General features: G+C 36.5%; 1 protein-coding gene across 1 annotated transcript in view; it reads right to left on the bottom strand.

The window, feature by feature from the left end:
- Positions 1-22,989, bottom strand: part of CHODL (chondrolectin) — a 29,193-nt gene extending 6,204 nt beyond the window's left edge. The window contains exons 1-5 of the mRNA XM_087966667.1: positions 22,703-22,989; positions 7,443-7,755; positions 6,560-6,717; positions 5,714-5,761; positions 5,251-5,337 (exon numbers count right to left, since the gene is read on the bottom strand). Coding sequence (XP_087822793.1) covers positions 5,251-5,337; positions 5,714-5,761; positions 6,560-6,717; positions 7,443-7,755; positions 22,703-22,793 — 697 coding nt within the window. The 5' untranslated portion in view covers positions 22,794-22,989. The remainder of the gene's footprint in view (positions 1-5,250; positions 5,338-5,713; positions 5,762-6,559; positions 6,718-7,442; positions 7,756-22,702) is intronic.
- Positions 22,990-25,325: the final 2,336 nt, after the last annotated feature.

The following is a 25,325-nucleotide window of genomic DNA, read 5'->3' as shown; positions in this document are numbered from 1 at the left end:
AAAGGATGGAAGTCTGAATCAACCTTCTGCCAGCCAGGATCAAACTCCTGACAGTGAGCAGAGTTAGCCTGCAAAGCTGCATTTTACCCACTGCACTGCCATGGTAACTCCTTTGGTTATACATAAAGTATAGTCAAAAATCTGAATGATGTGAAGTACAGAAATTGTCTTGGTCCACATATAAAATATATATTTAATGTTCAATTTCAAAACGGATCAGGTCTGTCGCAGCCATTTTCTCTGTTTCTCAGCTTGATACACTTTGTGGGGGGAGCTCTGGAATGTCAAAGCAGACATCAACAACTTATTACCTTGTGAGAACCAAGGTCATCCCAACAGGTGCTGGCCAGAGACTGAAAGGGGTTACCAAGGAAATGTCTGAACACCTAATTGGACAATGTGACCTCTGACAAGGAGGGAAGGGACTGTCTATTCTTTTACTATACTAAAGTGTGGGAAATAACCAGAGCTGATTTTGTATTTCAAAAGTGTTGTTGATATGATGTACTCAATAAAGGAATTCTTGAGAAAGCCAAAAGTCTCAGAGTTGATGGATTGGTTGGGTTCATTACTCTGAACCTTGACATAATGTGTATAAATCACATAATAATATTAATGGTTTATAATCTTGTGAGCCACATTACAGCTGTCTAGGCCACATACAGCCCAGAGGCCACTGGTGGACACACCTGTCTTAGAGCATATGAATCAAAAAATTTTCATGAGTAGAGTTCCAAGGTTTATATGAAATTTGTTTTGATGTAATTCAAATTCATATTTTTTTAATCTGAACTTTTCAGCCAGAGAACACATTTTAAAGATAGTGTAGAAACCAATTTATATTTTTAATTGTTATGTATGGTACAGTTACAAATGAACCAACCTGGATTCAGTTTAATAAATAATATTTCTTAAATGCTATGATCTATACATTAACAAACTTGGAAAGACTCTTTATTTCCCAAATATCTTATTTCTTATTCATGAATACATTTATATGCAAGATTTAAATCTCCTAAACATATCGAATAGAATTTCCCTAGCCTGAGGCCTGCATGAACAGCCAGGGTTTTAAGACTTTCCGGAATGCCATCAGGGTGGGTGCCATATGAATATTGGGGAAACCCCAATCCACATGACAAATCCCATCACAGAGATGTAATCCTACATCCTAATCAGGGGTGGGATTCTACCAGTTTACACCTATTCGCTAAAACCGGTTGTTAACATTCTTTTTTGTTGTTGTTGTAAATTTTATTTGAGTTTTCACAAAAAAAAAAAACATAATACAAATAAAACATCTTTTTTGAAAGTAGCATGGTCCCAGGTTACACTTCTTCGTGCAGACACAAATTCAATTTCATGCTCGTTTTTATGTTCTGTTCCATATCTTATTGCTGTGTTACATTTTCTACATAGCTTTTCCCCTCTTTTAATTTTCTCAATTTTATTTTGATTATCTCATTTCAATTCAAATCATTATATTTATACTTTTTTGTCTGTCCTGTTTCAATTTCATATTATCTTTTCTCATTAAACAATGAGAGTAGTTAAACAGTAGTTAAACAGTAGTTACTAACTGGAGTATGACACCTTTATATCTTTTAGTTTTATCCATTTAACACTTATTTAAGCTTCAGTATATACCTTAAAGTTATAACATTCAATATAATACATAACTTCCATTCGAATTCTGTTTGGTACATTCTTAAAATACACACTATATTCTTTAAAAAAAAGATTATAAATATATATAATTAAAACACTCATTCCATTCCAACTCAGTTCTATCATTAATATTAATGTTCATTAAAATCTTAACTTCTTTAACATTACTTTTCAATTCAATATCATAGTTCTTTGGGAACAATTATAAGCTTTCCATAATTAATTTTTTTTCCCTATTCCTCTTCGTTTGTATTTTATAAAACATTAAATAATTAAAATGTTCCCATCCTTTCCTAATTCAATTCTCTCATTCGTTTTATTTCATTTATTTATTAACAAACATTTCACTGGGTTACAATAACTATTTTATCCATCATTTTAATCATACATTGTTTCAAATTTTCTAAAGTTATTTCTATTTCTAATATAACAATACAATACAATACAGTCTTATGTACCTTTACAGAATCCCTTTTACAATTAAGTTTTCACCCATTATCTCTAAATAGGCCCTGTTTCTCTTTATCTTGTTTCTGTCCTTTGTAACTTCTTTTCCTTCCCTTCTTCCCTCTCTTCTTCTCCCTCCCTTTTTTACCCCCTTGTCGCTCTACTTCTATTTCTCTCTACTGTATTCCCCTCTTCTGTTGCTTTCCAATATCATACTTGTTTTTCAAACTATTTTTCTTTTCTTTGGTTGTTTTTTTAAACTTTTCATTCTCTTCCCCCCACCCTTTCCTTTTGCTTCCCCACATAAAATTACTTGTTCATTAAAGATGGCTTCTTCTTTGTCCCAATCTTCTTGTTCTACAGGCAATTCTTGTTGTTTCTCATAGTTCCAAATTACCATTTCTAAAAATTGAAATATGAAGCCAAAAGAACTTCTTCCTTCTTGTGCATCTTCTTTGTACTTTTTAAGTTCCGTCTTCAATTCTTCAAAAGTGGTGCCATTTTAAAAACTTTTAAACAACCACCCGATTGATTTTAGTCAGTCAAATGCAATAACCAAAAATCCAGAGATCACCAAGTAGTCTAAATACTCCCAAGCTGTTTCTTTTTGCTTCTTTTTTCCACTTTCTGTTCCTAGGGTTCTACTATTTTGTTGTCAAGTTTCAGTTAAAATGTATCTTTTAAAAGTCTTGTTAAAGTTTTACTGTAGATTCCTTTTAATTCCAGGCAGTCTCCTCCCTTTTTTCCAGATCCTGCCCTTTTATTCTTTTTCTCTCCTTTCCTGCTTTTAAAAGCTTTTAAGTATCCAGAAATCTTTATTATCCCTTTGACATTTTATTCTCAGCTTCAATGCCTATTAATGTCTAAGTGGATTTTTTTTTCCAATTTCTTGCTTAAATCTCTTAGCTGACAATATAGGGAAAGGGAGAGAGGGAAAAAAAATCCTTTCCCTTCTCTCTCCTTCGCTGCTTCAAAGTCTTCTTTGGGAATATTACATTTTTTTTTGTAGTATAAATTCCAGGGTACCTTAGTTGTTGCTTTTGCAGTTTAACCCAGTTAACCAAGACTTTCTCTTCTTATCTTCCTCCTGCGCATTCTTTTCCGGTCGAGTTCTTCTTTGAGGTGGCCATTTCTGACCACCGCTGCAACCACCTTCGGGAAAGGAAGTAATGGCCAGTCGAGGAGGAGACATGTGGCTCTCCTCAATCCTGCTGGCAGTCTCCCCCTTCTTCACCTCTATGGGGTGGCTTAGCCCCGAAACCAGCCGGCTCGGGGCGCTCCAGCAGTGAGCACGGATCAAAATCGCGCACGATCGCGGTTTCGGTCTGTCCGCGAAGCTCAAACCGGAAGTCCCCCGGTTGTTAACATTCTAAGCAGTTTGGAGAACTGGCTGTTAGAAGAAATTCCTGGCCTAATCCTGTACGGAAGATAGGAAGGAAACATTCTGGTGTTGCTTACAGAAACTGCCTCTCTGTTAATCCTTATTACATTCTTGGCAGGACTAGACTTCCTGTCTCTGGAACTTCTCTGGAGTTTTTTCCCCTCCTTTGCTTGTACTTTGCTTGTGTGGAGTAACCATTCAAAGTTACAATGGCACTGAAAAAGTGACTTATGACCATTTTTCACACTTACGACTGTTGCAGCATTCCCACAGTCATGAGAGGCCAGGCGAGGAGATGTGTGTCTCGATGTGAGTGATATTGAATTGGCAACATCCAGCCAATAACATGACCACCAAGCCACACCCACCACCTAAGCCAAGCCCACAGAACCGGTTGTTAAAAATTTTTAATCCCACCCCTGATCCTAATATATGACAAACTTTACTTGAAGGAATCATGAAAATTCCAACCCCAAGCAAAGCCTTCAAGTCCAGAAGAGATACAACTGGAACACAAGATGAATCTCTGCAAAGGTCCCCTCCTTCAACAGGAGCTGTGAATCTAGAAAGATCCCCAAACTATACACCAACTCTGTGCCACTCCATCTAGTGACAAAGATGATGTCACCCGAACCTGCAATGCTTAAAACCTAAAGCCACTCTGTCTTGCCAGGATTAAATTAGAGCCAGTTTCTTCCCAAAGCTTCATTATATTCATGCACTGTGTCAGTGCAGCACATCTCCAGAGTAGAAATGTATAACTTGATATTATTGGCATAATGTTGATGCTGCACATCATGAATGACCTCCCCCATGAGTTTTACATAGATATTAAAGAGCAGTGGTCAAAAACCTGAATCCACCCACATTACAAGAACTAGGTTAGAGCTATCCTCATCCCAACAACACTTATATGTCATAATCAGCAACTTGAATCTTCAATCTTGCTGATAACTAGTACAGCTTTCAAAGAAGTGGTATCACATAAGCATACCAAGGCATGCCTATAGCAGCCCTTGCCACTGCATTCTGGACCAATTGAAGCTCCAAGTAGTACTTAAGGGCAGACCCATGCATATGACAATAGTCAAGCCTGAGATAATAAATGCATGAATGATCCTTTGTGCTCCTTATCCAGAAGGATATAGCTAGTATACCAGTTGGAGCTGTACAAAGACCTTCCTGGCCACAACATCTTTTTGCTTCTTTATTGATCCTGAAGATGCACTAGGATTTAGGGAAGCAAAACATTCACCATGCAAGCATATGCCACAAAAGCATAATAGTTATCATGTGATTAATCAGCAACTGGGTATATTTCTAAGATGCTAGCTTTGAAATTTCAAAGTTTCCACAAATGTATAAGACCAAACTTGGTACAACAGCATGTTCTTATTGTCATGGCCAATAGAGCCACTTTATTTTTTATTTATTTATTTCATCAGCTGCCATTTGTAAAAACTGAATTAAGAAAAATGTTAATTGGAAAAATGCAAGCATTTGTTCACTTGCCAACATATTATTGGATTTTGTTTTTATTGCTGCCCATTTCTCTTGCATTCATTTATGTTCAATTGGCATTTCCAGAAAATTATACTTGAAATTCCTTATCTTGCTGCAATTTACTTTCTGTTGAATCCTAGGATATCTATCCCAAATTTATATCTTTTTTCCTTTAAAATGCTAAGTGCATCTAATTGGTCTTTTGAAATAGCATTCTGAAATGTGATTTAAAAACTAAATATATCAATTACCACCAGTTTCAGTAACGACCAATGGAAAATCATCTTCTGTCTTGCTTGGATCGTTAGGCTTCACAGCTGGCACTGTTGCTTGAACTTCTGAAAAAACAGTTTGGGGTGGGGGGGAAATTACAGTAAAATTGTTTTCTATGTCTTTGCATCTGCTTTTGTCATTGTACTTAAACAAGGGAACAAAATTCTACAGCTAATCATTTTTAAAAGCAAGCGTGGGTGATAAATTCTGGCTACAGGTTTCATTGCAACATTGGAATCACATCTGGAATAAAAGTTAGCAAAACTGCAATATTCTAAATGTGGTCATATGCTATAAAACACACAGTTGGATATTTTTCTGAATTGCAATGATAGTTCAGATGTTCCAACTTAGCCTGCTTTTGTAATCTGATTGTTTTGATTTCAAAAATAATTCAGGTATTATTTCTCAAAACTGCAATTTGGTCCAAAATGTCCTTACCGTGATGCGAATCTGTTCTGCCTCCTGATTCTTTTTCTACAATGTCTTCTGTTAAATCAATAAGAAACATTTAAAAAGTATATAATTTTTACTGTTTTGTACGCAACATCAAAAATAACTTTAATAAGCTTTTTCAGTTTTTATAACTAACCTTCCCGGTCTACTTTCATTTAGAAAAGCAAACTGAATACTCATTCAGTTCATTTTCAAATGAATTCGACTTGTTGCTGCAACTTTCAAGCTTCAAGAGGCACTAAATTGTGGAAGACTCATTGAAACATGAATACGAAGCACTGTATTTCATGGAATGATATTTAGGAAAAAACAAGGTCCAGAACTTTAAAAAAAATCTGTTTTTATCCCATTCTTATTTCAAGGACCATGTGATATATATGTGTCTTTTTTTCACAGAAAATCCAAAAGTAAAAACAGTGAAGGATGTATATATGAACTATATATAATAGAACAGATCATAAACTAAGACGTTCTTTTACACAAATATTTTATGAAGGGCATTGATCTTACTTGGTTATTATTTTGAAGACCTTTTCTGACCTAGTTATGAGACTACTTAGGAGAGCTTAACTGAGCTTCTATTGCTCAATATCAGACCTATTAAATCTATTAGATTGCTATTACACTGAATGATTTAGCAGCCTAAATGTCATTAGTATGAAAAATTCAGAATACAAACACAAAGGCAGTAACATTATTTAACAGTAAACTATATTATTCAGGGATTTCTCCCTTAGTTCTGACTTTAGTTTGCAAGTAAAGTGCCACTGCTGAATTATCTGTGCTTCAAAAGTAAAGATTGCATCAAGAACCTGGTTTATTATGCCCTACCTGATTTATACTTGCAGATAAAATTGTGCTTCATGTTACATCTATCATCATTCCATTGATAAAGATAAGGCCCTCCTAAACCTGGATTTGCAGTTGGCTGGTGATACATCACAACACAAGCTTCACTTCCACAAGAAGGCTCATCAGTATACCAATTCCTATAAAGCAGAAATATAAGAAATTCACACTATAACTTTTGAATATTTATTATTCTGTTAGTTTTTTCTTCCTTTTTCAGTTTTTCCATGTTCCCAAGTTAGCTAAGAAGTTGGGCTTTGGGCAACTACTTCATTACATTTTCCCATGCCAATAAGCATAAGTTGGCACAAAGATCTATTGCAGAAATTATACTAAAGTTTTACAAAAAAAAAAAAAACCTGAATGGAAATTGTTGGCATCCAAACTCATAATGGAAGGAAAAACTACTGAATAAGTAATGTAAAAGTAATCTGTAAAAATATGTTTGGAAACATTATTGAATGATAATGCAGAATATGGGAAGAAAGAAATATTTATCCAAGATTCAGGAACAAGTGAGATCAAAAGTTATATTCCAATATATCCAATATTTGAAGGACATTTCTTGGTAGGATACTACCTATCATCCCACTAACACAGTAATGAATTATATGTGAACAAGGCTAAATGGAAAAGAATGGTACAAGGATAATGATAAAAATCCATGCTGATGTGGGGAAGCAATAGAAAAATACAGTATGAAACTCACAAATGTCTGATAAAAAAAGATAATGCAAAAATGACAAAACACATGACTTCTCAACACAATCCCCAAGTTGGAGATTTATTTTTTTGCTCCTAGTTCCATATATATCTTGGTGTTTTATTGCTAGGAGTTTTGGAATAAAATATTAAGAGGATTTACCTGAAGATGGAACTGCTTCCATCTGTCCATTTGTAAAGATCAGGACAGGCACTGGATGTGGTTTGTCCCTCCCCATTTCTCCACAGACCAATCCAAAAATCTCCATCAGAAATCCCACCACCTGATTTTGTGAGATTCTGCAGCATATTTTCTATCAGTTTCTGTTCTGCTTCACTTTCAAGACTGAGAAGTACTCCACCACCCATTTCACAAGCTTGGCGAGCCTCCTGAAAACCCACACGCCGAGACATGTCTTGGAAATAGGCAATCTTGTAGCAGGGATGTGCTGAATCACCATAGCATATCTTTTGGCCTAAAAAAAAAATCCCACAAAATAATACTGAATAAATTTTTTATTCATATCCATAGCTTTTCAGCCACATCTTTTATTATAACTCCTTTATGTTCAGACAATATTGCTTCTCCCACTTTCTTTATTATTACAATTAAAATTTTAAAAGGAAAGACACAATGCATGCATAATGTACTTGCTTGGTACATTTGGAATTATCCATTTGGAAACACTTTTATTTTACCCAACATATATGGCATGAAGAAAGCAAAGAAAACATGGGTCTGCTTGCTATTTTCTGAATATATGAACATTGAAGTATTAGGAATCCACTAAAAAAGATAATAAGTTGCTGGCATGTTATAGTTTTATTCCATACTATATTATTGCCTATTTTGATCTGTGTTGGACAGCTATTATATATTTCTCTTTAATCATGGAAAGTTCTTGAAACAAAATACATGAAAAGGTGTTTTATTTCTAGGAGGTGTCTTTCCTGAAATGTTTCAGCTTATTCATTGTTATAATCTGAGTATGGGTTGGGTTATAGTATAGTTGAAAACATGACTTTATGCTTACTTCATAATTTTTCTATCAAAAATATTCAAATTTAAATCTTGGGTTTGAACCACTCAATATACTTGCTCCACTACTGAATATACACTGCTCAAAAAAATAAAGGGAACACAAAAATAAGACATCCTAGATTTGAATGAATGAGATATTCTTATTAAATACTTTGTTCATTACATAGTTGAATGTGATGACAACAAAATCACACAAAAATTATCAATGGAAATCAAATTTAGCAACCCATGGAGATCAGGATTTGGAGTTACACTCAAAATTAAAGTGGAAAAAAACACTACAGGCTGATCCAACTTTGATGTAATGTCCTTAAAACAAGTCAAAATGAGGCTCAGTAGTATGTGTGGCCTCCACATGCCTGTATGACCTCCCTACAACATCTGGGCATGCTCCTGATGAGGTGGCAGATGGTCTCCTGAGGGATCTCCTCCCACACCTGAACTAAAGCATCCCCCAACTCCTGGACAGTCTGTGATGCAACATGGCGTTGGTGGATGGAGAGAGACATGATGTCCCAGATGTGCTCAATTGGATTCAGGTCTGGGGAACGGGCGGGCCATTCCATATCATCAATGCCTTCGTCTTGCAAGAACTGCTGACACACTCCAGCCACATGAGGTCTAGCATTGTCTTGCATTAGGAGGAACCTAGGGCCAACCGCACCAGCATATGGTCTCACAAGGGGTCTGAGGATCTCATCTCGGTACCTAATGGCAGTCAGGCTACCTCTGGCAAGCACATGGAGGGCTGTGCAGCCCCCTAAAGAAATGCCACCCTACACCATTACTGATCCACTGCCAAACCAGTCATGCTGGAGGATGTTGCAGGCAGCAGAACATTCTCCATGGCGTCTCCAGACTCTGTCACGTCTGTCACATGTCCTCAATGTGAATCTGCTTTTATCTGTGAAGAGCACAGGACGCCAGTGGTGAATTTGCCAATCTTGGTGTTCTCTGGTAAATGCCAAACGTCCTGCACGGTGTTGGGCTGTAAGCACAACCCCCACCTGTGGATGTCGGGCCCTCATACCACCCTCATGGGGTCTGTTTCTGATAGTTTGAGCAGTCACCTGCACATTTGTGGCCCGCTGGAAGTCATTTTGCAGGGCTCTGGCAGTGCTCCCCCTGTCCCTCCTTGCACAAAGGCACAGGTAGTGGTCCTGATGCTGGGTTGTTGCCCTCCTACGGCCTCCTCTACGTCTCCTGATGTACTGGCCTGTCTCCTGGTAGCGCCTCCATGCTCTGGACACTATGCTGACAGACACAGCAAACCTTCTTGCCACAGCTTGCATTGATGTGCCATCCTGGATGAGCTGCACTACCTGAGCCACTTGTGTGGGTTGTAGACTTCGTCTCATGCTACCACTAGACTGACAGCACTGCCAGCATTCAAAAGTGACCAAACCATCAGCCAGAAAGCATAGGAACTGAGAAGTGGTCTGTGGTCACCACCTGCAGAACCACTCCTTTATTGGGGGTGTCTTGCTAACTGCCTATGATTTCCACCTGTTGCCTATTCCATTTGCACAACAGCATGTGAAATGGATTGTCAATCAGTGTTGCTACCTAAGTGGACAGTTTGATTTCACAGAAGTGTGATTGACTAGGAGTTACATTGTGTTGTTTAAGTGTTCCCTTTATTTTTTTGAGCAGTGTACTACGTGTCATTACTTAACATTCAAAAAGCTTTCTTTCTCTCTCAACAGAGGGGAAGGGATATCTCCTGGAAAAATGGGGTTCTTTGCTTGTGAATATTTAATAAGTTATTATGTGAGATAGTAGAAATGCAAAACTGGAAAAGCATTCTAACTACCAGAATGTGCAGTGGTGACTTATAACCCATTTTCAAATTGTTCCCACACACAAGCCTAGTTCACCTAAATGTCTAGAGTACTTGGTTAATTGGGAACAACTTTTATCTCTTAAAAATTATCTACCTTAAGATAGATATCAAAGTCTGGTATAAATAAATTAGGCAAATTAAAGAGCAATGGTTTCTTAAAGATCCAATGGTCTCTAATACCAAATCAATACTAGGTCCAGAGAAATTAAATGATCTATTCTTGCTTAATATATACATGTAACTGGTTTGTGCTGTATGTTTCTTTTCTCTCATTGCAATTTATATCAAACACCAATGTCAACACACAATATCACATGTTCTATAAAGAAGCATTTTATTTCTTTTCTTTGCATAGCCTCTCAATGAAGTTATAATTTCACTAGATATGGGAAGAGACTAACTTCTTATTGAGCAACTGTGCCGTGGAGTCCTTAATTGCAAATGCTATAAGAGCAATTTGTCTTTACTGTTTGTCTTTACTGTTTGACAGTGGAGGAAAATCAAAGGTGTGACTGAATGGTGAAGAAATAAGATCTGATGAAGGACCAAGACTTTGCATTTCACAACCACCTCCTAGAAAATACCTGAAGATCAGACTTGATGATAGAACTGTGATTCATGTTGTGCAACTCTACTGAAAATCCAAGCAGGGAGCAAAGTCCAGAAGACTTCTAGGAATAATCTCCCTGGAAGAACTTCAGTAACTAGTCTTGGAAATATCCTGGAAATCAGAATCAAAGTAGGATATTGACATTAAAAATTAGGATCTAGTTCTTCATCAACTAAGTTGAAGTTGAAAAGAAAATGTAGACTAAAATGTAGAGTCAAAAGCTAATTAAAATGCATTAAACTGAAGAGTAACAAGAAACATAATGAACCTGAAAATGACCCTTGAAGCTATTTTATTAATTTAATTTTTAAAAAGTATTTAATTCACTATAAAAATAATTAATTCCACATATTTTAAACTTGTTCATTTACCTTTTCAACCTATAATGTAATACATGCTAGCTACCAACAATTTCTTTTTGCATTTCCAGAGGATAAGCAGATCAATCTCTGTAGAAAAATAAATAAACAACTGATCTCATAACAACTGCAACATTCATGGAGAAATGACAAAATATTTCAATATTTAGAGATAATATATTGCTGACCCCCAGGCTACATTCTCCAAAATAGAAATTTAATTGAGAAACTCTAGATGAATCAGAACTAATGAAGACTTTATTCCATTCATTTTTGCTTGAATAAATACAAATGCTTCTCAGTTCTACTACAGGTGTTGATTAACATAGCAAAACTGAGTTTGCCACCAATTACAGATATTATGAATTTGTACTTTCATATTTCATTGCATTCAGAATGATTTCCAATCTTTGTGCATTTATATAAGTTTATAGAAAATTGGAGATACAGGCACCAATTCAGAATAACATTTCATGTGCCACAAAAGGTTTGTATGGGATGGTAGTAGCATAGCATAGTAATTTTCTATGGCATAGTAATTTCCTCACATTAAAATTGGAAGTAACTAACAAAGCATGGAAGTTATCACAAGAGTCCTGCCATTCAATTGTTTATAGAGAACAAGAAAGAATAAGGATAAAGATTATTGCATGGACAAAAAATGGTATTTATTGAAAATATTTGTATGGCTACCCATCTTAAAGACAAATGTGGATGGCTCACAAGATAATGCCTATTTTTTTTCTTAAATTATTTCTCATGTCTCCTGTTCTCATTTGCAGTAATTCATTTAGTTTGTAATATATTTGCTCCTCTAATATGGTCTTTGGCATATTATTTTACCATTTAAATTAGGTCTCCTAGAGTCACAGCAAAGAGTGGTCCATCCATAACCTATCATATGATTATCAATATCCTATCTTACCATTTTGTAAGAATGTTAATCTGTTGATTAATTAAATTAAGCATTACAAATGTTTTACTTCAGTGTTTTCTTTTGTACTGTCAGTGTAACTTAATTAGAAATAGAATCACATTATATTATGATGCTTCAAAAGCAGCTGCAGGACCGTAATTTCATAACTGTACTCTGTATATCATTAGAAACAGAAACATATACAATTTAAGTACTTTTTGTTGGCAAAGCACATTTTACTGGTTTAACATTCTGAGTAATCTTTTATTTTTCTATTTAGAAATTATTTTATGACAGGGTCTTATAAATACAATCCACATAACTAGTCATTAGTTACTGATACCTTGTGATTCTGAACAAGTGTTCAGCAGTAATAGACGAGCTGTCTAATTACATTAAAAAGTAAAACACAAGTAAAGCAAGTAGAAATATTAAATATCTATTTAAAAATTAAGATATCTTATCTTTCTTAAAGGGCAATTAGGATGGAGAGGCCAGCAGTATATTCCAAAGTGTAAGAGAACCATGAAAAAGATCTTCCTCCTCTCCAATCTCCTCTTATCTCTCAACATGTTATTTAGCAGACCCTCTCTAGGTGCCTTCATAGGACAAGTAATATATTGAATAAGTTATTCCTGTTTATTCTAGAAAATACTGTACTATGAGTCTAGATGACAATGTAACTGCACCTAAAAAGTTTCCCATATAGACTTTTTACACTGATTGGTGGTGAGGCTATAGATCTTCCAATATCACTTAGAGTCGATATAAGAAGCGTATGAAAGTGTTCCACTTTCTTTTACCTTACTGTTGCTTTGGAAACATTTCCCATTTTTTATGACTTCACTATTTTCTCTGTCAATACTTTCATAGCTTCTTAGCAAAGACAATGCCTTTAAATAAATGTATCACCCAAGATCTTTGAAAAGTGGCTTAAGAATCAATATAATGTATATACCTGATGGTTGTGTGGAGAAATATTAAAAATGGTATTGTTATTTGTAGCTTGTAATGTTGCAAGTAGTCCCATAATTCTCTCTGGTACGTGACCACTAGTCATATATATGGAAATCAAGTGATGTACATCCGTATACTGTATGCATTTACTAGGTTTAATGTAAAGCAATATAGTAACTTGATCCTGATGAAAAAATCTGCGTATTTGGCAAGCCTTATTTTGCATATGACAATAATTTTATAAACATATTCAATTGCCAGTCTTATTTTGCCTTAAGAATTTGAGCTACATAAGCTTATCTCTCAGAAAAATAACAAATTAAAATTTGACAGTAGCAGACAATATTAGTGTATGGCATATATACAGATACAATGAGAGAGCTATATTCTAGTAAAAAGTTACTATGTGGTCTTGGAGAAATGTCTGATTTTCAACTGAATCTTTTTTTTTTTTTAATGTGGATGTAATACACCATGCAATGAAATCAGCTGAAAGGTGGTGGTTGATTTTTTTTTTCCCTATCATCTTGGACAGAGACAGGGGGATAAAATCCAACTGAGTAGTTGGTCAGACAGCGCTTAGAATTGCAAAAAAAAAAATAATGCTTATTAGCTTATTATAAACATGTTTCAATTTTAATTGAAAATTGAAAATCTTCCCAAAGACCATTAGATGACAGATCACATCTTTAATTAATTATTGTAAGCATAGCTCAGATGGCTTACCTGTACCATTCATTTAGCACAGCTGCAAGGCCTCTCTTTTGATAATTTAATAATTATAAAGGAAGATGTCATCTAAGCATATGCAGCCCTACTGGGGAATTCACAATGTTACACTATAGTGCTGTGATGGTGAACCTATGGCATACATGCCAGAGGTGGCACGTACAGCCGTCACACCAGCTCAACTTCCCGCACATGCACACCTCCTGCCACCCAGCTGGTCTTCAGGTTTCTGCCATGCATGCCCGGGTGGTGGGGAGCATGTGGAAGTTACGTGTGCATGTGTGGGAGCACATGTGTGGGGAGCATGCATGCATGCTCAGGGAGTGCAGGGGAGTCGTGTATGCATGGGGTGTATGCATGGGGCACACATGGGGCGCATAGGCACAATGCACACACACTGCATTTTGGGATGTGCACACATGCACACACTTTGGGCACTTGTTACCAAAAAGGTTAGCCATATATATGTATATATATAATATGCCGAAATGAATACTGACCCAAGGAATCTGCAACTACATGAAGTACTCTCTTTGGAAAAAACATATAGGAGCAGCCTCATAGAATCCTACATCGGAAGTAGCTATTGATGCAAGAATTCTTAAATTTAATTGTGAGTTTCAGTCTATTTCTCTTAATCAGAATATTTAAAATATTATCCAGAATATTTAAAATATTATTTCTCTCTTCTAAGGTATTAAGTTTTATGGCATCTGCAAATATAGTAGCCACTCTCACCAATTCATAACTAAAGTATTAATTAAAATATTGGGGAATAAAATACCTAGGTCTTACCCTTGTGGCATCCCTCTGAATCTCTCTCCAATATGATGGAGGATTTATGCTGCTCTTTGACCGTAATAAAGGTTGATTGATTGATGTAGGATTATTAAAGATCATTCTTTGAGCCTAATCTTCAAGACAGCTATATATCCACTTAATTGTCATGCCATCCAGCCCACATTCAGCTAGCTACCTAATCAGCATGCCGTAGGGTACTCTGTCAAATATTTGGCTGAAGTCAAAATAATATTAAAGCTACAACATCTATTCAGGAAGTTACCTGATCAAAAAATGAGATAGTCTGGCAACATTTGTTCGTAATAAAACTATGCTGCTTTCTGATAATTATCACATTGTCTTCCAGGGGCTTATATATCACTGTCTTCACTATCTTCTTTTTTTCTATCTTCTCTAGAAATTTCTGCGATATCAGTGTCAGAATGTCTGGCCTCATAGTAGCCGTTCATGGAAAAGTAAAACTCCCAAACCTAAAAGCCATTCAGAGCCATTATTGCATTGTTTAGTTTCCAGACCAGGCACAAAGATAATTATTACTGTATTCTAAATTCCCTGTGATACAGATTGATATAAACTCTTTTATGTTCTGCTTGTATAGTGTAGAAGCGTAGTTATTAGTTGAACATTATCAGCTTTATTGAAATTCTGCCCCTGGATTATGCCATTCTTTAGTAAAGTTGTTGAATATCAATTGTCTTCATTTTATGTCTGTTCCATTACAGAATAGATTTGAATATTCCACTCTCTTACTTCAGTCATCTAGATTGACATTGCAGAAAAATTCTCCAATAAAAACAAAATGAAAAACAAAAATAAACTGACAGCAAACAAGACTTCTTAAGGAAAAATGGCTTTGATTAATATATTAGTTGTTAAGTGGCGACTAATAAGATTAACTCTCTTCTCCCTTGCCCAGCAGTTACTTAAAGTAATTGCATTTTTTGAAAACTGTATTATCATCATTTTGTGCTATGTGATGTCATAGAAACAACAGTATGGGTCATGTACCACTCAGCAAATGTTCCTGACTCTGTCATCACAACTTTTTAAAGTCCAACACTTCTGCCAGCTGAATATATTCTAACCTATTGTGTTTTAAACAATAAGCATAGGGCATAAACAATGAGCAGTAATTTTATGAATCTATACCCTGCTTACAACAGTATTATTTCAAATCACGATTCAGAACATCACTGCAATGTGGAAAATAGTCATAAGGCACTGAAGAACAGATGAGATAAAACAGGACAACCTGTAAAATATAGTAAACTTCATGTTATGAAAGAGTCAGAACAGTAAAAGGTGGACTAAGTAATAAAGATCAGGACTAGTTTATGGAACTCATGATGAAAAATTTGAAAACTCAAGGTATCTTTTTTGAAGTTCATTTTCTAGGTAGAACTGAATAAATGATAGAATTGTCTTTGATAGTACAAAACAATTTGTCTTTACTGTTTGATTGTACTTAAAAAGGGGAAAGAGGGGAAAGGAACCACACGGGACAGATTGAGTGCACATCTAAACTGAACCCTTAATCTACTCCTCTTCTGTAGTCATAGATATGAAAATCCTGGCTGAGACACTTTGGCAAGACTTGTGACTACATACTACTATGTCTTCCTCCATTGTACAACTACTTTGCTACTGTGCCCTCTCACTTCCCTTTTCCAAGAAAACATCTGCCAATAATTTTTCTTCCTATGGGGAAAAATTACACATATGCACAGAACCGTATGTGCATAAACACACTTGCAAAGTTCAGTTAAATTTATATATACAAAGTTAAGACATATATATGAGCCATGACAACACAGTGGTTAGAATGTAGTATTGCAGGCTAACTCTCTCTGAGCTTGCTTGTTTTCTTGCAGATTTTTCATTACCCAAACTAGGTAACGTCATCATTGCTAGCGATGATGTTACCTAGTTTGGGTAATGAAAGCTCTACAAGAAACCAAACAAGCTCAGAGAGAAACAAGAACCTTTATATCAACTCTCAGGTACAAATATTCTCCTTTATCAGGCTTTATCAGACTCTGCCCAGAGTCAGAAGTTTGATCCTGACCAGTTCGGCTTGATTCAGCTTTCCATTCTTTGGTTAGTAAAATGAAGACCCAGATTGTTAGGGGCAATATGCTGAGAGTGCTATAAAGTCCTATGGAGTGGTATGTAAGTCTACATGCTATTGCTATATATTCAAACACAAGGGCCATCTTTCAAAAGAAAAATCTTTTCTTGACACCCTGTTGTACTCTATCATCTTCTAGGGCAAAGTAGAGTTGAAATAGGAATGCATCATTTCATTGATTTTCCAGACCTTTTTTTAGTTCCCATAGAAAAGCCTAGGACAAAAATTAACTAGCTCAGGAAAAGAAAATATGTTTTGCCAGATTTCAAACCAAATATATTCAGTTTGCTACACAAAGGTAATAGCAACTCTTCTATTTCAGTCCTTTGTTTTTAAAAAAAGTTCTAAAAATCATTAGAAATGAAGAAGGGCAGCTACAGACTTAGCTGTGGGTATATTTCTTCCTCTACAAAGTAACTTCTGACCTGCTTATAAATCTACAGTATAAGGAAGTAAATCACTCCATCAAAACTAAGAAGTCAAGATGACATGAGAAAACAATATGTTAAAATCACAGTAGACTATTGTATACATAAATCACTTCTCTAGTAAAAGTGAATAACGGTTATAGATCTGTTCTTTCATTTTAAATGTGTATAGATTTAATTTATTTTAAACCATAAGGAATCTAGACTTCCACCCCCTGATTATTCTTCCAAAGAGAACTCTTTTGTATAAAGTAAGCTAGAAAACCACCCTAAGTAGCATACTTTGTCTCTCTGAATTTACAAACTATTAATATTAGCATTTCCTTAAGGGGCTATGCCTTTTATGGAAACATAGCCTAATTTAAAAAAAAACATTTGTTTTTTCTGCTACCTCTGATTACTAATAAAACACTACTGAAGTCATTAGACAACTACCAATAATAATAGGGATAATTCATTTACAGTAGATTGCTAATAGAAAAATGATATTTACAATCTACCAGTAGATAGGAGAGAAATGTGATATGTAGTTGCTAAGACCAAAGATATCTTAGGGGTCACCTCTTTCCAATGAAACTAGTCCAACAATTCATGCCAATGGAAGAGACCTACTACAAATCCCATCTAAGGAATTCTGGCAGGAGGGGTCAAGAAAAACGTTTTCCACTGTGGCCCTGTTCATGTGAAATATTTTACCACCAGAGGGGGGAACTCTTCCAACCCTTTTGGTCTTCCAGAACAGTATTAAAACTTGTATTTGCCAGTTGGCTTGCTTTGCCAGAGGGGCACTCACCACTGGAGGTGCTGGCAGAATAAGAGGACCTCATCCCCATGTTGTCTCTTTGTCTTTGTGTTTCGTATAATTTTAAATGTTTAACTTAAAATAAGTATCATAAATAAAAAATGCATTTCAGTTTATGTTGTTTGCCTTGACGTTTGTTTAGTATTCCTAAAATGTAAGGATTGGCAGCCAGTGGTTTTTTGATAAACTATGATAAACAAGGTACATAAAGTACCTGATCACAAACCATAAATAAAACCAAAAATTAATGAGAGATCAATAACATTTTTATAAATGACAACTTGTGTTCCTAGATTTATCCCATGAGCAGCACAACAGAGTTTCCAAGATGCTTTCAAAAGCCAGCATATCTAACAAATCTGAATGCTGTGTAGATCACTTTGGATCCACAAGGTAAAAGCAAAATGAACTTTCATCTTATCTGAATTTTGTTGGCATTCATCTGGTGGTTTACTAATCCACACATCAGTTTAGTATTCAATTCATTTAAATCAGATGGCAATGACTACAGATGGATGTCAGCAAACATCAGCAATATCTTGTTCCAAATCTTAAAATCATCTTATTCTCCCAAAGGATATTGCCATGCATTTGTCCAGACAATGTATCAGTTTCCAATTGTACTATTGTTTGTGTCTCTTAAAATGCTTTTACAGAATTTCAAGACTACATGATTGTACCTCCTGCACTCCAATAAGATCTATTCCTTCCCTTTCACATTTATTGGGCCAGCATAACTACAGGTAGGCATACAGACTAATGGATCAATACAATAATAAATCAACTATTGCCACCGTTGTCTAGTGTCTTAGTTCTGTGGAATATTTAAAAAACCTTACATTAGGTACAAATGATGCCTTAACAAACTGCATATACAAAAGAAGATTTGGAACATGAATTATGATTACCTATCAATCCTCCACAAAATAATACTTTTCTGGCAGAAATATCACCAGGAAATTCCTTTACTGTTTCAGTTATGTTAAGTTTAGCTTAAGTTATTGGGGGATATCTGAGGACAAAAGTATTTTCCTCAGCCTTTTTCCATAAGTGAGTGCATTTCCTTTCCACTGACCATGATCACTGATTTCTTTCCTGGTCATGGCCCAATCAACATTTCTGTCTAGATTGAAGTGCCACTTCTTCTCATTCAGAAGATTAAAAGGTAGCAGTAAATAACAAGTAGGTTGATCAGAAGTGCCAGTTCTTACAGAAATGTTCCATCACATCAGTAGTTAAAAGGGAAAAGGGGGTTTGTCAGCTGCGATGTATCATACCTAAGAGAATCCATTAAAATGTGTAAGGGTAGACTTTTTATTTCTTGTGTTTTTCTTGTATCCAGACTTTTAACCTTTCTTTTACCTGTAACCTCATGAGGACTAAATCCAAAAATGGGGGCAAGACAATTGATTTTAAGATAAATTGACTTTCTAATTCAATCATCAAATCAAATCAATCAATTAACTGGATGACTTAATAGGTATTTGCATAGGCCCCCAACTTTTTTCCCTAATGAATTAACCATCTTAACAATCACCTCAGTTGGACAATGTGATAATGGCTTTCTGAATTCACTTAATCTTTCAAAATTGAATCAACAATTTTAAATGGATTGGATCTAATTTGCACAGGCCTATTAAAGCATACTGCTTAAAACTGGAAGCCATGCAGTGTGCTTCTTACCATCTGTTCAAATACTGTATAAGTCTACAGGTATTCTTAGTATAGAAAAAGGAAATATAATCTGTATATCTCAATATGTGAAATATGATGTCAAAAGAATTGTATTCATATTTAACGAGGTTGAACAAATCCTTCAAGGAGTACTTTCCTCTGAAAAGATATGTGTATCTGCATACCTCTTTCACTATGAGATTACTAGAATGAATCCTGCTCAGTATCCCATCTCTGAAAGCGTTCCATCCACACAGAATCCATACCCAGAGCTTTCCCAATTGTGGTATCCATTTATGCAATAAGACACACAGAGCTATCATAATTCATGAATAACAAAGTGATACACAGGAAGATTAAACATTGTAGATATAAAATGGTTCAGCCATATTGGATAATATTTGTTGCTGCATCCTTATAGCTAATGGGGAATATTTGGCAACACTAGTTAATAATGACTATTCCGTTTGCCAGAAGAACCAGGCAGTCTTCATTCATCATCTGGATCAGCCAGGCCTTTCATTGGGATCTAACTAATACAAAACATTTACAATCGTAAAATTTACTATAAAAAGGTATGCTATGATATTCTGTAGTCAAGGGAATCACATGTGTACTTATTAAAGATAAACATCTTTCATTATATATCTTCAGTAAGGGAAGATGAGGAAACAATTAGGTCAAATAGACAGCAATATCTAGAGCAGGGCTTTCAAACTTCCTGCCTGCCAACCGGATGCATCACACGCTAGCCACCCCACGCCCGGTTTAGCAAAGGGGAAAAAAGTCCTGATACGTTATGTGATGCTGCCATGTGATGCTTGCGTCATGATGACGCGAGTTTGACACACCTGAACTAGAATGTGTTAAGAATTGGCAGCCCTTTAAAAGGTCAGCTGGTTCTCATATATGGGACCAGCTGTTAAAGGGTTGTCTAATTTGCCTTCATGTATAAGAACTACCTCCCTTCTAACAAATATCCATAGAAAAGTAAAATGTGTCTCCTTTGGATATTAGATTTTGATATCTATTCCTGCTGGTGGGTGCCATTATCATGTTTAACATTGTCATGTTTTGTCATAAAATCCACATCAAAAGGCCTTGATAGACTGGAGCATGTTGCTTCTATGACACAAAGTACTTCCACATAATGAATCATATTTGTCCTATCTAACTTAGTCTTTCGTATATCATTAATTTGTTTCTATATATCATGAATTAAATACACGTGGCCTTCCCAATATTGAATTTGTCCCAACCCAATCTTCCAGGACAACAAGAGACCATTGGAGGGTCACAGATTACTTATTTTTTATGTATTCTGCAACTTTACATACACTATACTCATTTTAAACTTTTTTTCAAGTTGAATGCAGCATATCAAGATCAGTATCTCTATTGTGAATTCTCAGCCCTCCCAATAGCTTCTTCATTATAATTATTTGCAGTGGCATGACATGGATGAGAAAATCCATTATGTAATGTCTCAGAAAAATGTAGGGCCCTTGATGCTCTCTGAACTTGGTTCTTTTCTTGCAAATGTTTCATTAGCCAAACTAGGTAACATCATCAGGACTCTTCATTTCAACCCTGAGCTACAAATATTCTCCTTTATTGGTATCAGAAAAATGCCTGCTCTATTTTGTAACAATTCTGTATCCAGAGCTGGCCAGTTATAGCATTAATGGAGACAGTAGATTGAACTCTATCCCATAACAAAGAAATTGTAAATCAAATGTGTAATGTGAGTTTGTGGGGGGGAAAGTGTTGGTTTTTTTAAAAAAACAGTTTAACATCTATCCTCAGAAAATATGGACATCTTTTTTTATAAATAAATACACAGTCTATGATGTCACTAGACATTAGTTTACAAAGAAATAGATATTTAGGTAAGCCAACCCACCCTCCAGTGCTATTATTCTCTAAAGATATATTCTAAAATAACTAACTTGAAATTGGTTGCCCATTTTCTATTTTAGCAAACTATTTTCATACAAGTAACTATTAATATGTAACAAATAGTTGTAAGACAACTAATGATAGTGATAGTCTGTTTCAAAGATTATGTGGTTTGGACATATGAGAATATTTCAGTATAGAAAAACATCTTAATTTGCTCAACTGTTGGTATATTTGGCTTTAGGTATTCATAATGGGAAAAAAAAGGCTTGTACTGTTTAATGAGACACTGACCCTAATTGACAGCTGTTCTCAAAACCTGAGCTTTCTCAACTACACTATCAATCAGAGGCTGTAATCATATTTGAAACCTTAGACGTATCCAAGGATGCTTCATACAATTTACTCTTTTGTGCCCTGTGGGCAGAGTACGGTAGGATGGGGAAATGATTGCAGAATATATTATACAGCCTTGGTGGAGGAAGGGAATACATTTCTTGATATTAATTGAAACTAAAGTTTGGTGGATGCTGTGGGAACAAAAAAGACTAACCACAGATTAAAATAATTATTTGGAACATAAGCCAAAAATTTGGAAAATACATTTTCATTATACCAAAAGTACTATTAGTTGTATTATTAAAAAGAGTCATTCCGTCATAACTGTTATATAATTTTGATTATTTTCTCTGAGAGGGTAACATGTTGTGATTATTTAAAGGACATGCCATTATTAGCAGAAAAAGCCAGATAAAGCAAAAATATATTAAAGTAAGTACCAGTACTATAGGAGGAGATGGAGTGGGAGGAAGGCAAACATGCTTGTAAAAATTAGAAGACTGAGATGTAGTATCTCAGCAGTGTTCATGTCTAAATCTAAACGTTTAATTCTCTCACATAATGTCATCGAAACTGTGTTCAACGGGTATTGCTCATCTCCTGAGGTATATAAAACTAGACACAGATTACTTCTAGATATCCTCAGAATGCATCTACCTTATCACTAAATAATTACAATGAATTTGGGATTAGGAGAAGTTCCGGAGAATTTTCTCTTTCGAAACTTTTAGTCATTGTTCAAAAGAATGAACAGCTAACAGCTCTCGGTCAGCTGCAGCAGGAAACAAGCAGAGGAGAATAATAAAGAACAGCCCTAGAGATTAAAACGGGACGTCCTGGAGCAGCTGAATCCACGGATGAACTTTTCTCCTAAACTGTGCCTTCCCTTTACTCACCACTCAAAAGGCGCTGGGAGAAGCAGCTCTGCGCCCACAGCAACCAGGCGACCAGCAGCGGGATGGGAACTCGGCCCTGGGAAGGGAGCATAGCAGCGACCGGCTCAGGGAACGTCTCGCAAGCCTCAAGAATAGCAGAGGGCAGCCTGCAGCAGCAGCAGCAGCAAAAGCGGCGCCGACACCTCCCAGGGAACAAGTCACCGAAGGGTCTCTGCGCTGGGGGCGTAGTAAAAGCACTAAGCCGCGGCAGCTGCAGCAGCCAGGGCTTCCCGAGACCCCGCCTCCGGTCTGGCTGCGACCCTTCCACTCATCTCCCTGCTCCAAGAAACGCAACGCCTTCGCTGGTCAACTCCAGCCCCAGGCAGACTTGTCCGTAGGGACGAAGTCGCTTGCTGCGGAGCCCCCTGTTCGGCTTTGCCCTGCCAGCTAATGCTGGAAGCCAGAGAGTGGGAAAGCGTTAGCTGCTCTCTGCTGGTTATATAGGCCTTTTGCCAACCGGGAGCCTCGGTTGGGGAAAAGCCATCCCCAAGCTATTGATCTCTAGTCTGAATTGAAGCAGTGGAGCTTTCATAGGAGGGAGAGGGGGCACTCGAAAACAGCAGATTCAGCAGCCCCCTCCTCTCCCGAGCTGGTTGTTGCAGGGGCTATTAAAAGGGTTGCCAAAAATCATCTGGCAAAGGAAAGCCGTCATCATCGATCTTTCCCAGTGTTCAGGTTTCATTGAGGGCTCCCACTCTGCGCCCCCCCCCCCCAAGTGGGACTCTGTTCTGAGAAAGCATACAGTATGTGGTTATATTCTGCTGGGTTGTTAAACTCCTTTTATCTGCAATCACATTTCAGTCTGACCACCTCTATCATAAGCCAGATATTTTTGCAAATTTGGTAGTTGATGTTGATGCTTTAAAAATTAATGGCCATGCACAGAGTGCCTTTCCCATAGCATTGAACGAATAAACACATAGTCCTCCCCTCACCCCTAATGTTAGGTAATTTAGAGCAAGCAGCTCTTTCGTTTAGACCAATGAAGCACAAATGGCATAGGGTCAAAGAATGAATCTTGACATCAGATTAGTGACCCAGGTAAACTATAAGGCAACATATTCCATTGTATTCTTAAAATATAAATGATCACATATATTCCAACATTTTGTTATAAAGGTCAGTTTTACTGTTGCAGATCAAAAGCAAGTCACACTAAACCGCCATGTAATTGGTAACTGGCTGAGTATAATGTGAGAAATTGGATTCCCACATTGCCCTAAGACAGGGTTGTTTGAACTATTGCCTGCTGTATAAGCCTCACTCCATGGCTAGATTCACACATCATGTTAAGTCAAAACCTGCAAACTCCACATTATGGCTTGCATAATGTACAGAGGCAGCCAATACTGTTTTCTGCTGGGGAATATTCTATTATTTTAAATGGGCTTTTAATCCATTACATTATACTGTATCTACCGTGTTTCTCATATAATAAGGCCAGGTCTTTTTTTTTTTTTTTTTTTTGAGCCCTGAAAAAATGGCTAGGCCATCTTTTCGGGGGTGACTTAATTCCCCCCCACACTTGCATCTTCGGATGGACGGGCAGCGACAGCTTGGATGTTGACCTTGGCGTTGGTGGGGCACTCCGTATCAGGGTCAATGCAGGCAGCACCATATCTGGGTGTGCAACCAAAGTACTTCCTAACAGCAAGCCCCCCCACCATTCCCCCCCATTTTGCATGTTTTAATATAGGCCTTAATTTGGGGGGGAGGGGCTTAATTTCATTTCATGCCTATAAAATATGCTGGGACTTCCTATTGGGGGAGGCTATATTGTTGGAGAAACAGGGTAGTTTCAAATCGGGCTTATATTAACACATTTCTATTCTATGCAAAAACCTACCATAGGTATTGCTGGCCAAACTATTTACTCCAAAGAAACAAATCATTTGCAATGATCCTGTTGGGCACAGAAAATATTGTATGGGTTGAGCAAATAATGTATTCAATTAAATATCAATATAACTAGAAGATTATATCTCACAATGAGTGAAGAAATTCATTGAAGTATACAATTTCACCAGGGATACCCAAAATATCCAGTTTCTAACTGGACACTGAATTGTAAACCTTTAAAGATTAACAGGTTGTAGGCCTGAGGCACATGTAATTCTTGTTTTCATTTCATGTCATCTTCAGCCTTTTTTAAAAAAAAAAAAGTCCTTCCTTGTAAAAGTCCTTCCTTTCCAATCTACCACACAGTCCTTTCAACAGTTCCAGGAAAGCTCCATGTCCGTTTGCACCACTCAGGTGACCCTGATAACACAGATAAACCTCCAGGTAACCTTAAAGACTCTCTAAAAGAATGCAAATGAGAACTGTCTGCAAGGAGTATAAATTCTTCCATTCCCCACTATCCAGTCAGAGTTGAAGAAGCTTCTTGAATGAGAAGTGAAACATCTTCCAAGAAAAACCAGAAAGTCCAATTGCCTCTTTAAAAAGCACCTTTGGGTCCTTCCTTGCAAATAGAAAAGACGGGGTGGGATGCTACCGTTTCTGCCCAGCTCTATAGCACCAGTAGCTCTGAAGAGCAGCAGACACCGAACTGGTTCTGTGTTTGCTGTTGTTTGGCCCACCTGGG

This window comes from Notechis scutatus, chromosome 5 (assembly GCF_049901735.1).
Source record: "Notechis scutatus isolate UNSWTSFEM ecotype Mainland chromosome 5, rNotScu1.2, whole genome shotgun sequence".
Taxonomy (NCBI): Eukaryota; Metazoa; Chordata; class Lepidosauria; order Squamata; family Elapidae; genus Notechis; species Notechis scutatus.
Note: the sequence above shows the minus strand (reverse complement) of the source record. Positions and strands in the feature narration are given on the sequence as shown.